Source organism: Bombyx mori, chromosome 17 (assembly GCF_030269925.1).
Source record: "Bombyx mori chromosome 17, ASM3026992v2".
NCBI lineage: Eukaryota > Metazoa > Arthropoda > Insecta > Lepidoptera > Bombycidae > Bombyx > Bombyx mori.
The window spans coordinates 16,017,879-16,033,171 of record NC_085123.1 but is presented as its reverse complement, the minus strand read 5'-3'; the positions used below and the strand labels follow the sequence as shown (position 1 = coordinate 16,033,171).

Genomic DNA, 15,293 nt, shown 5'->3' with positions numbered 1-15,293 from the left:
CGTTGTAACTATACTTGAGACCTTAGAACTTATATCTCAAGGTGGGTGGCGCATTTACGTTGTGGATGTCTATGGGCTCCAGTAACCACTTAAGACCAGGTGGGCTGTGAGCTCGTCCACCCATTTAAGCTATAAAAAAAAGATGTGTGGTGTCGTGGGACACCGGATAGGAACGAAGTTGCTTATTATAAAAATATTAATTTTAAGTTCTATTCGAGGTATAAAGAAAATAAAACTGGAGGTTTCACAACAACCCACGGTCATTCGGTAACGTGCGAGCTTATTGTGGTACACTTCATTCACGGTTGTTTGCATAAGAGTATCCGGCTATGAAATGAGCTCCCCTCCACGGTGTTTCCCGAGCGCTATGACATGTCCTTCTTCAAACGAGGCTTGTGGAGAGTATTAAACGGTAGGCAGCGGCTTGGCTTTGCCCCTGGCATTGCTGAAGTCCATGGGCAATGGTAACCACTCACCATCAGGTGGGGCGTATGCTCGTCTGCCTACAAGGGCAATAAACAAAAAAAAAAGAGTGTTTTGCACAAACGAACGCTCTGAGATCGTAGTCAATGAATGATAAAAAAATATGTTATTTTTTGTACGTTATTACAAAGTTAAGTCGTACCTGTGTTCATTAATAATAAAAATCTTACGTGACGGACGTTTTTTCCGGTTAGGGTACCCCATCCGCATTGTCCCATAAGGAACTTCGTTCCAAAAAGGTGGAAAAGAATTTAACGACAATAATAATAATACTAGATTAAACCGTGAAAGTAGTTTTAATGATGTCCACGACCCGCGGAAACCGAAGAACATAATGTGTGTGTGTATAATGTGCGTAAATATAATTAAACACGGAATGAACGAAAGTGTCTTCGCGCATCCAGAGATTGTAAGCACTCCGTAAATATCATAATAGATATTCTTTATTATCATTCTTTGTATTACTTTGTATAATATATTTCGCATCAAAACCTAGATACTATTTATAACTCAACATCAGAAAGAAACAGTCGCCTCATGTGCGCGCACGTCAATCTCAATAATTCAGTTATCACGAAAACAGATAAATTAATTGGAGAAAAACAACAGCGATTTGATGTTCATATTAAGAAACGTAAGTGTAATGTTTTGCGTAAATTTTATGTTCTTGTAAAATGTTAATGATTACGATGTAAATGACATTTTTTCTTGTGAAGGTGGGAAGCATCTCTAATCTGAACAACAAGAAAACAAAAAAAGAGATAATCCGTTGTCAAACATAAAAGAAAAGGTACTGAACCGTTTTGTTTTTTCCTGTCTTCTATCTTCTATATCTATATATATAAATGAATTGCTGTTCGTTTAGTCCCACTAAAACTCGAGAACGGCTGGACGGATTTGGTTAATTTTGGTCTTTAATTATTTGTGAAGGTCCAGAGAAGGTTTAAAAGATAAATATGAAAATGCTCGGAATGAAATAAAAATAACAATTTTGTTTTTCCTTTTGATGTGTCCGCCACCCCCCCTTGGGTTCGAAAAAATCACAAGAGAAGTATACCGGGCGTATACCCACGCCATTAACGCCTATAACTCCAAAATAAAGCGTTTCACATGTGTGGAACTTTAACCTTACGTGTCAAGGTGGACAACAATTGAAAACTATTAAAGCAATCCAAACAAAAAACGACCATATCTCTTGTGCTATAAACTTGGAAATCAATTCGCTGTATTCGTTTGAAGAATTCAATTGAAAATAAGGATAAAGTGCGCACCATCACGTGCGTTGTGCTCACACTAAAAAAATTGCCAATTACAGGCACTTGAGAGACGTGGTCATTACTGTCTGATTATCTTCATGACAAGATCGCTGTCATATTCGTGCTTCTAATACTAAATTTACAATCGTTTCTACGATATAGTTCAAAACCCTTGCTTTACATGGGTCGTCCACATGGGCGATGAAGTTTGCGTTGTGGTAACAATAAACTTCAGTGAGATCCATCAATAAATAAAACATCAATTCTCAGGTTCAGGGCTCTAGCAAGTAAGTAGCAAGTGGCAACGCCGGTCTTCTCGATTCATAGTTAAGGTCTACTGCAAAAAGATTTACTAATTTTCCTTTTTTTTTATTACTTATATGGGTGGACGAGCTCTCAGCCTACCTGGAGTTAAGTGGTTACTGGAGCCCATAGACATCTACAACGTAAATGCGCCACCCACCTTGAGATATAAGTTCTAAGGTCTCAGTATAGTTACAACGGCTGCCCCACCCTTCAAACCGAAACACTTTACTGCTTCACGGCAGAAATAGGCAGGGTGGTAGTACCTACCCGTGCGAACTCACAAGAGGTCCTACCACCAGTAATAACAATAGTAATAGTTTTTTACAGGTAAAATGATCATCATCATATGGACATTAGTGATAGGTTTGGCTCTCTTACTGTACCTGAAGCAGACATATTCCTACTTCAGCAAGCATGAAATCAAGAGCGTAACTCCGCTTCCGATACTGGGCAACATGGGCAAGATCGTCTTTAAATTTAACCATTTAGTAGATGACATTTCGCAATTGTACAATAATTTTCCAGAAGAAAGGTAAGAAATTATTTATCGGCATAGACATAACTAGCATTTCAGTCGTGCTGTTCTATCAAATGCGGGTAAAGTTACCTTGAGCCCTTCCCACGAGCGAACGTATAGAGCCGATTTCACGCTGTCAAATCCTGACTTGATTTAGCCAAATTAGACAGATTTTACTGTGGCAAATACTGCGCGATAATCTATGTGCTGAAGCCTTCAACTTGAATGAATCAAGGCCTGCCCTATACTTCGATATAGAGTCTAAGATTGTTTTACATTAGAAATAGCCAAAAAACCTAATACATTCTGGCTTGATTCAATAGTAAGTACTTCAGGAAAACTGGTAAATCAGGATTAAGGTTTTGGAGTGGTAGGATATGTTATAAGCTTCATCATCATCATCATAGTCCGTTGCTCTTGGCAGAGCAGTCGTAATCATGTGGAATTCTTGTTTATTACAGCCTTGACAGATGTTTTCCGTAGTTTGCGAACCGAGGCCCGGCGCACGCACCTGTTAAGTGGGGTTACAGTAAGGTTTTTCACCTGATCAGTCCTGCGCTTGGAGGTTCGTCCACGAGATCTCTTGCCATTGACCCTACCCTGAACAACAAGTTAGTCTCGTTAGACTCTGCTGGCCGTTGTTATAGTGTTCAAAATATCGAAGAATCCTGGATTGCACTGTTGACGACAACCTTTGAGAGATATTTAGTTATTTTAGGATCGAGGCGTTGGTGCGATGCTCAGTCCAAGATATAATTTCTATCCGAAAGGTAGATCCAATCCAGCAGGATGGCATTCGCGAATTTCGCTCCCGCTTCCGATCGCCTGATGCAATATTAGGAAAAACAACCCAGGTCATGAGAGCGTTGAGAAAATGCTAAAGCCTCCATGACTCCCATACCCTTATTGCGTAATAATATTGTATTAATGACCACTATATCACGCCATTTATCTTTTGATAAACATGTTTGATTGAGCCAAAACGATAAGACATCATTATTTGATAAGGGGCTGTAGAATATGAGTACTTGTTACATACAGGGTGTAATTAGTTTCAATTCCTAAGTAACTCTATAGGCTAGTGAGAATATTGTAACGTGATTATCTTAGAAGTTATTAGTTCATACCTTAATAATAGTGCTAAGCTGAGTACATAATGTAACATTACGTATCAAGTCACAAATTGAACACGAATACAACCGCGAGACTAATTCAATAATTATTTAGAGCCAATGATGTTGATCGAATGTTCTGATGATATTTTCTCTTGAAAAGATTTTCTGAACGGAAATTATCCAGAGCGGATCTATGGTTGGAGCTCAGTAATGTAGACCTGTTTCCTCTAATTCTAGTTATAGCTCATATACATATGTATTGATTTGATTTTTTTGTAAATTTTCTATGTCCAACCGTGCCATTTCTAAATCTCGTAATAATAAAAAACTACATTCGAAAATAATGGTTATTTTATGCCTATTTAAAATTTTCAGCCTGGTAACACTTTTGGAGTTTACTCCTTAAGAATCGATTTACATATATAGGCCCGGGGTATGAAAATTATGGGGATCAAAATCGTACTAGCATGTCACACGAAATGCGTTATGCGCCTGATTGGCTCCTGATTGCGTGATGCGTGCGCGCGCCAATCAGGAGCCAACGCGCGGCCGCGTTATCGCAGGTGACGCCGGGCTGCTGCGCCGGCAGTCCGCCACAAAGCCTCGTACTGATCGCGCGTTTCTCTCATTATTGTATTTTCATATATTTGTTAGTCGTTTGTTTTGTGTCTCGTTAATTTGTTAATAATCTGTAGTGTATCGTGTTGTCGTAATATAGAACTATTTCTCGTATTGTTTCGTTTAATTTTTTATATCCAGTAAACTCCAGTCGTGCGTCGGAGCGGACACACACACTTTTTTATTTTCTTTGAATTTACTCTCTATATTTTATTTTCTTAATCAACAGATTCGTTGGTAGATACGAGTTTGTAAATCCGGTGATCTACATCAGAGACATTGAGATCGTAAAGAGAATCACAATTAAAGACTTTGAACATTTCCTGGATCATCGCACGATCGTCAATGAGGATTCCGATCCGATGTTTGGAAGGAATCTGTTTTCATTGAAAGGTAAGACCAAATATGATTATTGTTATTTGATATACACACAAGGCACAGTGGACAGCACTAAGTTATAAATCCTCTTTTGTTACCACGGAAGGAAGGCCCGTCTTCTGATCATGTATGGTTAAGCTTACCAAAGGTCGTTAGCAATACTAGGGCCACAGGCAAAACGCTTATCATCTAACAGCCTTAAAACTTCATTTGAAGAAAGTTCTTGGAAAACGCCTTGGAGGATTTTACGGGAGTGTTCCTTTAGTTAGCAGACGAGTTTACCGCATAGTTAACGGACCCCATAAACATTACAACGCTAATTCCACCTTAACGCATGAGATCAAACTCATGCTTAACTGGTCTTTGGCAAAAATAAGCAGGATTATAGTGCACCCTCCTCCTCAGCATGCACAGCCTTAATACTGCATCCCAACGGGTTGGCCTCGGAATGAACTTGGATAAAACCAAGGTAATGTTTAACGGAAACGTCATTCCAAGACCAATCGATGTTGATGGTACACCTCTCGAAGTTGTTCAAGAGTATGTCTACCTGGGACAGACCCTACAACTATATAGAAACAACTTTGAGAAGGAATCCAGACGGATTCAGTTGGGCTGGGCAGCGTTCGGGAAGCTTCATGAGGTCTTTTCATCGCCCATATCACAATGCCTGAAGACAAAGGTTAATCAGTGCGTCTTACCCGTGATTCCTACCCGTAACTAAAAGTTACTCAGCGAGCTATGGAGCGAACTATGCTTGGTTTGTCATTGCGAGACTGAATACGCAATGAGGTCATTCGGGCAAAAACCAAAGTGATCGATATAGCTCGCAGAGTTAGTAAGCTGAATTGGAAGTGGGCTGGTCACATATGTCGCAGAACCGATAACCGTTGGGGTAGACGTGTTCGGGAGTTGAGACCGCGAACCGGCAAACGTAGTGTAGGACGCCCTTCTGCTAGATGGAACGACGACCTGCGCAAGGCAGCTGGCAATGACTGGATGCGTAGAATCGAAGATCGAGTTCAGTGGCGAGCTTTGGGGGAGGCCTATGTCCAGCAGTAGACTGCCGCAGCCTGATGATGATGATAATGACTACCCTCCTCCTCTTCCTTCTTCTCCCTGAGTCGCGTTCCTCATGTCTGAGTGTTGCGACCATCTCCTCCCATTGTCCTTCTCGCTTATCGCTGGGTGTTTCTACCCATGCTCACTCAAAATACGTAAATTAGTTTAGCAACAATATAGGATCATAACTCAGGAAAGACTAACTAACTAAAGATAACTTAATGTTATGACTCTTTCATTAATCGTCATAAGGACTCGTTATTTCAAAATCGATTTTCTAGTATCTTTTCGATATTTACAGGCCAGGAATGGAAAGATATGCGATCCACTTTATCACCAGCCTTCACTAGTTCCAAGATGAAGCTTATGATGCCCTTAATAGTCGAAGTGGGAGAGCAGATGATCAACGCCATAAAAGAGAATATTAAAAACTCTGGTGGTTTGTACAGCTCAAGCTTCAACATTCGATAAAAAGTGACTACAGTCACACAAGAGCGTCTATAGTGCAGAGACTTTTTCACGTATCTTATGAAAATAAACACATTCATTTATAGCAGTGTGGATACAGGAGGAAGCGTTTATTTAATTTATAGTTTTTTACGAAAACAACAATTATCATTCAAGAAAAAACCAAATTATCAAGATCAGGATCTCATAGCATTCAAGTTTCCAGCGGTTCCACTGGTTAAAATCCTCATTTGTGTCCTGCTGAGGCTTCAATAATCTGACAGGGACTAACCTATTATGACCAAAAATATTATTATTCTAGTCGGATACGTGGACATAGACACTAAAGACCTGACCACTAGATACGCCAACGATGTGATCGCGTCCTGCGCCTTCGGTCTGAAGGTCGACTCACTCACCGAGGAGAACAACAGATTCTACGCGATGGGGAAAGCCGCTACGAATTTCAGTTTCAAACAGATCCTAATGTTGTTGGGATTTATTTCATTTCCTAAGTTGATGAAGGTGAGAATTAGAAGTAACTTATTAAAGCCCGACCAAACGGAAAATTGTAACATTTTAGACCTGAGGGCCAATGGCTAATTTCCTATATTTCATTCTTACTTTTGTAAATATGCTTTGTTGTAAACAATTTTTTTATTGCCCGTATTATTCCGTCATCGTCAGCCATTGAACATGTGCCATATCCATTGGTACCGTTTAATTGGTACCTGTATGCGGAATTTGTACATCGGTACAGTCGTTATGATATGAGCACACCAGAATTCTCATCATTTAGGCCACTATGACGTCGTGCAGCAGACCGTGAGCGCGTCTCACTAGTAACCTATATTTTTTGCAACACACAAACATCAAGCACAAAACCTGTTTAATAACATTGTCATTGAATACCAGCTTACGGTATCATATTAACATACAAGTTTTTTTGTATGACAACCGCAGAATGTGTGCACGTGTTAACAATGTTGATATTGACACCGTAAGTGCACAGATACATCCAGTCTGCCTATTAGAAGTAATATTCCATCTAAATGCCCTCGTGTCTTACCAGATCAAATAAGAACTTCGGCATTAGGGGAAAAGTGGGTTATAAATTTGTAACACAAACTTTTGAGTGGACACGCCAAGTTTTTGAACATTCGGTTGTGATTTTTACGTCTCTGTAACGCTCAAAATGATGTTTGGACTCCTTGTTTAGAAATCTGCAGAAACAACAAACAAAAAATACGTGATATAATCTATACTAATATATAAATCTACAGTGGTTTTTACGGAAATTCCGTTATAACTACTGAACCATGCATCCGATTGACTTGAAACTTAGTATTCATGTAGAAAATACATGTACTTAATGGATAGGCTAATATTTATATGAGTGTTGGACTCCCTAATAATAATGACAATAAATAATAATGTTAATTTTAAATGCCCTGCGAAGCGGGCGAGTACGGCCAGTACAATCTAAGAACGCGAACGTATATGGGCAGGCGTTTTTTGAGCCATCGGCCGGACATCCTTGGGGTGAGCCGCGAGCCTGGTTGCAGTGTTGACCGCGGTAGCCTCCTTACCCCACCCAGGTTCTGGCTTCGGGGGCATCGGATGCCTCTCCAAGAGTACAGGGAAGTGGCTTAGTGCGTAGGATCCTAAATACCTTGGGGTCCACGGTCTGCTCCCAACATCTGTGAACGGTTCTGTTTTTGAAAAGGGCGTTTTTTGAGACGCAATCTTATTCCACTGGAAAAGAATAACTTTTCGAATCTTATTGTGTGATATCTATGTAGTACTAGCGGGTATTCTTTTATTTAGACCATGAAACAAAGTTGTTTGTTTTCGAAAAATATGATTTTAGGAAAAATAATTTCGAAGTGTTGAATTATGAAAAACACTACTGGTCATTTCAATTCTGGGCATACGCCTCTCATTCTCAAAGTGACACAAATGGGGTCATCAATGAATCTAAGAATGGAAGACAACTCCTTAAATTTATCTTTGCTCGACTATGCGAAAAATTAACAACTATGAGCCTGCGAAATGAGTTTCTGCGTTTTAAAGTGCCACTCTATCAATAAAGAATGGAAAACAACTTTGGTCCGTATTTAACTTTCCGCAATATGATTTCTCATTCTATAAATGTTCATTTCCGACGTTGATATTGTAATTAGTATAGAAACCGACAAATTCGCTTCGATTGCTTATTACCTACTGGCATCAAAGATGTATCCAACAGAAAATTAGTGCAGAACATCTCTCTGAATGAAGACTTATAATCGGAATAATTCGAATCAACTACTCCTATGTGACGTGTTTACAAACAAACGTCAAGGTCGTGCGACCGCAAAAAAATTATAATCAGCTTCGATAAATTGTTGAACTTCAAGGTAAGATTCATAACAATTGGCAGACTTGATTGGTTTTGATTCAATCGCCAATAAAACTAATACTTAGTCTGGCCATAAATACTGTAAGTTACAATTAAAAATAAATAAAAAATCTATTGCAAATAACATTTATTATAGTCTTTGAGGTCTCTTTAAAAACTCTGTAAAACCTCTAATAAAATTGAAAACAGCTAAAGTAAATAAGCTTGCGTAATTACATAGGTTGCTATGAGTAATCTACTTATATATACTCGTATATAAAAATGAATTGCTGTTCGTTGGTATCGCTAAAACTCGACAACGGCTGGACCGATTTGGCTAATTTTGGTCTTGAATTATTTGTGGACGTCCAGAGCATTTCCGAGCCGAGAAGTCCGAGCATTTTCATATTTATCTACCTTTTAAAAGGTTCAATTAGGAAGGAATTAAATAAAAATAAAAATTTTGTCTTTCCTTTGATGTGTCCCCCGTCGGATGGATTCCTTTTATTTTAAGTTTATTTTATACAAAAGTTTAGATCTTTTATTTATCGATTGAGGCACTACGTAGTCTACCGGGTCAACTAGTCTTGAATATTTCCTATGGCACCGTTCACGTTGTGATGACTATCAGCTAGGGTAATCATCACTTAAGTAGATTAGGCATAATACAAAAGTTTAGATCTTTTATTTATCGATTGAGGCACTACGTAGTCTACCGGGTCAGCTAGTCTTGAATATTTCCTATGGCACCGTTCACGTTGTGATGACTATCAGCTAGGGTAATCATCACTTAAGTAGATTAGGCATAATACAAAAGTTTAGATCTTTTATTTATCGATTGAGGCACTACGTAGTCTACCGGGTCAGCTAGTCTTGAATGTTTCCTATGGCACCGTTCACGTTGTGATGACTATCAGCTAGGGTAATCATCACTTAAGTAGATTAGGCAGAGGACTAAAATTCGGTGGTACCATTAATATTACGTTTTAGGGAATAACGACGAAGGGAAGATCTTCCACCGAGCGGGTGATACTACTAGGTAGACCGACGGTCCGAATGTTGTTGTTCGGAACTTGTATATACGCAAGTTTATGTTAAAAATGTCGTAAGCGACATTCAGGCATCCGTCAAATATATGGTGTTGTATGATACAGTCTTTAACAAATGATAATGTTTATAAACAGTTCAATAGAATATGTACTGGTAGCGGGGTATTACTGGAAGTAGTTCCATTGCCGCGCTCTTGACAACGATCGTAAAATCGCTATTTTTGTATTTACAATCTGTGCTGTAATATTTGACCTACCTTGTCCGATAATTTCCCTACTTCATACATACATTACATTTCTTTGCAGTAAATAGGACTATTCCTACCACGACTTTCTCAAGTCCTCATTATCGGAAGAAATATATGAAACTGTAAGGAACTAACAAATCTTGCTGCCTCTCTTCCATTCAAAGGCCTCGCAACCTACTTTGTAGCTCAGTCATCAGACCAGCTCGATAATTTCATTGTACTATCGTCAGCAGGACACATACTGTGAAAGTTTTATGATGATACTACATTATCGGAAAACTAATAAAATTCCTCTAATTCAAAATAGATTTAGTTCCTTCTTGAAATTGCAAGTTATTATAGTTCAGATGTGAAATGATACCAAATCTAATTGTATATTAATTTAAAAAAAAAAACTATTCTAGATGACGAAATTCAGACTGTTTTCGGAAGAAACGTCCGGATTCTTTAAGGAGCTGATAATGGGCACCATGAAGGACAGGGAAATGCGGAAAATCATCAGACCAGACATGATACACTTACTCATGGAAGCTAAGAAAGGTACTTTATAGTTTTTCTGTAAATAAAGAGACATTATTGATTGGCAAAATGCAATTTGATTACTTTTATTGTCAGGAAGTTATTGAGATGCTTAAGGATTAATAACTCTATTTTAGATTGTAAATTAATAATTTTAATACATACTGGATTAAATAATACTGTTGGCGGTAGGGCGTATTGTTATCTCGAACCATTCTACACCACCATCCTGATTTCTTCTGCTGCGAAGTAGTTTCAAGGGTCGGACAGTCGTTATACAATGAAGACCCCCATCTCACATCTCAAGGTGGGTGGAGGATATTTATATTAATATGTCCATGGAATTCGACCACGTAACAAGTAACAAGTTCAGGCATCTTCTAGGGTCGTGCTCGAGTGGAAATATCAAGCTAAATCAATTCTTAACCATCTAATGACTTTAAAAAATTATTCGCAGGAAAATTAGTTCACGACAATAAATCAAGCAAAGACACAGATGCCGGATTCGCCACGGTAGAAGAATCTGCTGTTGGCAAAAAACAAATCGATAGAGGTGAGACTAATGAATGAATTCAGTGGACAGAGGGTTCGTCACTGATAGTGAGCAGTTTATGTTAACCATGGACACCAGCAATGCCCACCGTTCAGTACACTATTCAGACCTCGTTAGAAATTTCATAACATCCTCGAAGACAAAATGATCGGAAAATGCATTGTGGGTGAATGCAATATTTCAAAGATGAACTTTGTTACAGCAACGAATAGTACAATAGTAAAAAAAATATTACGATATAATTTCAAACGACGACGGGACACTCCGTACTTAGACCTCAAGTTTCTAGTTGTAGAGATAAAAAAACCATTCCTGAGAGTGCTCCTCATACAACATAGGGTCCCCGGCGCAAAGAGACTTTAAATTCCTTCGTAAGCTCATACTTTTGTTCGTCGTGTTCATGACATCACTAGCTTCTAAAGCAAACCATAAATTCAAGGGGCTTTAATTGCAGTCTGGACTGATGACGACATCATCGCTCAAGCAGTTCTTTTCTTCATTGCTGGTTTTGAGACCGTTTCATCGGCAATGACGTTCCTCCTTCACGAATTAGCTCTCAACCCTGAGGTACAAGAAAAGCTGGTTGAAGAAATCAAGGAGAACAAGGAGAGGAACAATGGGAAATTTGACTATAACTCCATACAGAATATGGCGTATTTGGATATGGTTGTTTCAGGTAGTTCTTCATTAACGTCCCCGCAACTGGTGTAGGGAGTCCAACACTCATATAAATATTAGCCTATCCATTAAGTACATGTATTTTCTACATGGATACCGAGTTTCAAGTCAATCGGATGCATGGTTCAGTAATTAAAACGGAACATCCGTAAAAACCACTGTAGATAATATATAACTAGTATAGATGGTACATAACTACGAATGTTACCCTGTTTAGGAGTAGGGTTAGAGAAAGTTAGATATTAAACTAAGATCTTATACTACTGGTTAGTAAGTAATTGGAAAGTTGTAGTAGAGGCTATAGTTTAATACCTATAACGTTCATTTAGTTAATAACCATATCAACCATGAAATTATTAAGATAAATTTCAATGACAACATTTCTATTGTGATAGTACCGGACAATCAAGGCTAAGACGCATTAGCGTAATTTTTTTTTCATAACTTTTTATTATGAAAAAAAAATTGGGAATAAAGTGAATTTAAGATATAACCATTTGTGAATCTTAATTATTTTAGAACTCCTAAGGCTGTGGCCGCCAGCTGTCTCCATGGATAGAATCTGCGTTCAAGACTACAACTTGGGGAAACCAAATGACAAGGCCAAAAGAGACTTCATAGTAAGTCCCAAACCTCGATTATTAGATTTCTTAATTGCCTAGCTTGTGAACCTTGGACAACAAAATGCTAAGGACCCTTGGTTTTTTTTTTCGGACCGGGTGCCGAGCCTCCTAAAAGATCCCCGCGCCTTGGGGGCGCGCGGGGTATGTGAGACTCAGCGATCTGCATGGTGTTGTGAGCAGACCGCGGGCCCAAAGATTTTAGGGCCCACCCACTAAACGACTCCCCTGCACTCTTACACCCGACGTCCGATCCCCTCCGAGGCCAGAACCCGAATGAGGTAGGGGGTTACCGCGGTAACCAGTAGAACCAGACGGCGCGGCTCACCCCAAGGACGCCCAGCCGACGGAGCCTTCGAATCGAAGGCTCTGAAACGTCGGCCGTCTCGGTACGGCAGCCCGTCAGGCCGCCTAGACGGTGCCTCTGGTGTCCCGGAATACCCCGCTGGACCAGAACCAGCCTGCCGGGTCGGGACGCGATACACCCCCAACCGGTCGCTCTATTACTCCTCGGCAGCGCGCTAGAAGGCTGGCAGCGCGCCGCGCGGCCTCGACCCCCTCAGGTCGTCCCTTGACCTTCACCGGAGAGACCGCTACCTACAGGGGCCGGGACGTACGGGCGTATTCCCTCCTCCGGCCCCCAGCTCGACGACGACGGATCGGTGCGGAAAGGGAAGAGCTCTTCCCTCTCTCGTTCCGCCGCCTCCTTCTGCGAGATGGTGGACTCGCAAAAGTCGAGTATCGCCTTCCAGGGCTCGTCGCTGCCGAACATCGTAGCTACGACGCGCGGCAGCGAGAGGTCCTCTCCTATGACCGCGACGAAGGCGGCGCGTTGCTCGTCGAATCCAGAGCAACGCGCCAATGTGTGTTCCGCTGTGTCATACTCGTCGCGGTCTGCGCAATGGTGGCACTGCGCCGTCGGTTCCCTTCCGGATATCTTGAAAAGGTACCGGCCAAAACATCTGTGGCCGGTAAGCATCTGCGTAACCCGGAAGGTGAGACGTCCGCGGTCGCGGCCCACCCAGTCCGCGAGAACCGGGCGGACTGCCTCGACGGTACGGAGGCCGGCCGACGGGTCCGCCAAGCGACGCCCCGGCGAGCAAGCACGCCGCCTTGTAGGAGACGGTGTGATATCTTCGGATCGCCCTGACCGCGATCGCACGCTGCGGACGTCGTAGCGCGGCGACGTTCTTCCGGGTCAGGGCCTGGCACCACACCGGAGCACCGTATAGTGCCATCGACCGCACCACTCCCATGTATAGGCGGCGCGCCGCCTCATCGGGACCCCCGAGGTTAGGAAGAAGCCAGCTCTAAGAACCGGCCGTTGCCATCAGCCGAGGGCCCAATTTCTCAAAGAGAGCGCGGAAGCTCCAACGACCATCCAGTTCGAAAAATGCTAAAGACCCTGCCATCTTTAAGATTATAGATGGTCTGAGTTCTTGGTCATGTCACATGTGTTTTGGGTGTCCTTATAAAAAAAAAAAAAATACGCACATGTGACACTCGGGGACTGCCGCGGTAAAGCTTTTGCGTAATATTTCATCATCACCTTATGCAATTATAATTAGACAATAATAATTTACTTTTAAAACAAAATTAAAATAAGATCACGCTATATTTATAAACATTAACAAAAGCAAAACATTAACTGTCCCCTTCACACTCATAAGCTAGACCGCGCGAGATAGAGATGGGCAGGCTTTTCATGATGCGCATACAGTGCGACGTCACGCCGCGCGCTTATTCGTAAACACTATACGAGCGCAACGTGTGAATGTGGTAAGCGCGAGCTACATGGTAGGCGGAGTGGGGGGTGTTAGGTTTTTTTTTTATTCCTTATATGGGTGGACGAGCTCACAGCCCACCTGGTGTTAAGTGGTTACTGGAGCCCATAGACATCCACAACGTAAATGCGCCACCCACCTTTGAGATATAAGTTCTAAGGTCTCAAGAATAGTTACAACGGCTGCCCCACCCTTCAAATCGAAACGCATTACTGTTTCACGGCAGAAATAGGCAGGGTGGTGGTACCCACCCACGCGGACTCACAAGAGGTCCTACCACCAGTAATTACGCAACTTATAATTTTGCGGGTTTCATTTTTATTACACGATGTTATTCCTTCACCGTGGAAAGCAATCGTGAACATTTGTTGAGTACATATTTCATTAGAAAAATTTATACCCGCCTGCGGGATTCTAACACCGGTGCATCGCTCAACACGAATGCACCGGACGTCTTATCCGTTAGGCCACGACGAGTTCGTTACGGAATTTCTTGATTCGGTCGCCGAGCTCAAAGACTGCGATAAAAGCTATGCAATAGCTTAAAACCTTTGTGAGGTCCTCTACACTTTCTTTTGTGATTTGCTTTGTAGACAGGCATACGTCCCACATATTGGCGAGTAATCACCGTCACTCGTGGATATGGAAAATGGCAGTGGCATAACTAAGGCGCTGCCAATTAAGCTATACTGATAATTGTATTTTGAAATATTACACGCTTCTACATCTGGACTCTTCTAGCTTCGCAAAGGTACGGGTGTAGCTATTCCCGTATGGGCTTTTCACCGAAACCCGGAATTCTTCCCGGACCCCCAGAAATTCGATCCCGAAAGGTTCTCAGAGGAGAACAAACACAACATCAAGCCTTTCACGTATCTACCCTTTGGTGTGGGACCTAGGAACTGTATAGGTAAGGATTACCCAGGTAAAATATAGAAAGCTGATTTTGTTGTGATTTTTTTTATTGTTATTATTTTTGATAGTTTCTATATTTTACCTATAGTAACAGGTATTGTTCGCTTTTTAACAAAATGCTTACCTGAAGTCAAACATGGTTGGAAATATCAGATCTTTGATTTAACATTTTTTACATTAACATTTTTTTTCTACCAGGTTCCAGGTTTGCTTTATGCGAAGTCAAAGTGATGGCATACCAGCTACTCCAGCATATGGAGATATCTCCGTGCGAGAAGACGTGCATCCCCTCGAAGCTCAGCAAGGAGATCTTCAACCTTCGTCTTGAAGGTGGTCATTGGGTCAGGCTAAAGATTAGAGATTGA

The 15,293-nt window shown here is 41.1% G+C and overlaps 1 protein-coding gene across 1 annotated transcript; it reads left to right on the top strand.

Moving 5' to 3' along the window:
• The first annotated feature begins 1,020 nt into the window (after positions 1-1,020).
• Positions 1,021-15,293, top strand: Cyp9a19 (cytochrome P450). The gene is given in 12 exon segments (NM_001109934.1): positions 1,021-1,117; positions 1,200-1,273; positions 2,373-2,577; positions 4,525-4,688; positions 6,037-6,174; positions 6,505-6,707; positions 10,264-10,399; positions 10,836-10,931; positions 11,386-11,607; positions 12,129-12,229; positions 14,755-14,923; positions 15,127-15,293. Coding segments are annotated over 10 exon segments (1,596 nt in total). The 5' UTR covers positions 1,021-1,117; positions 1,200-1,273; positions 2,373-2,377.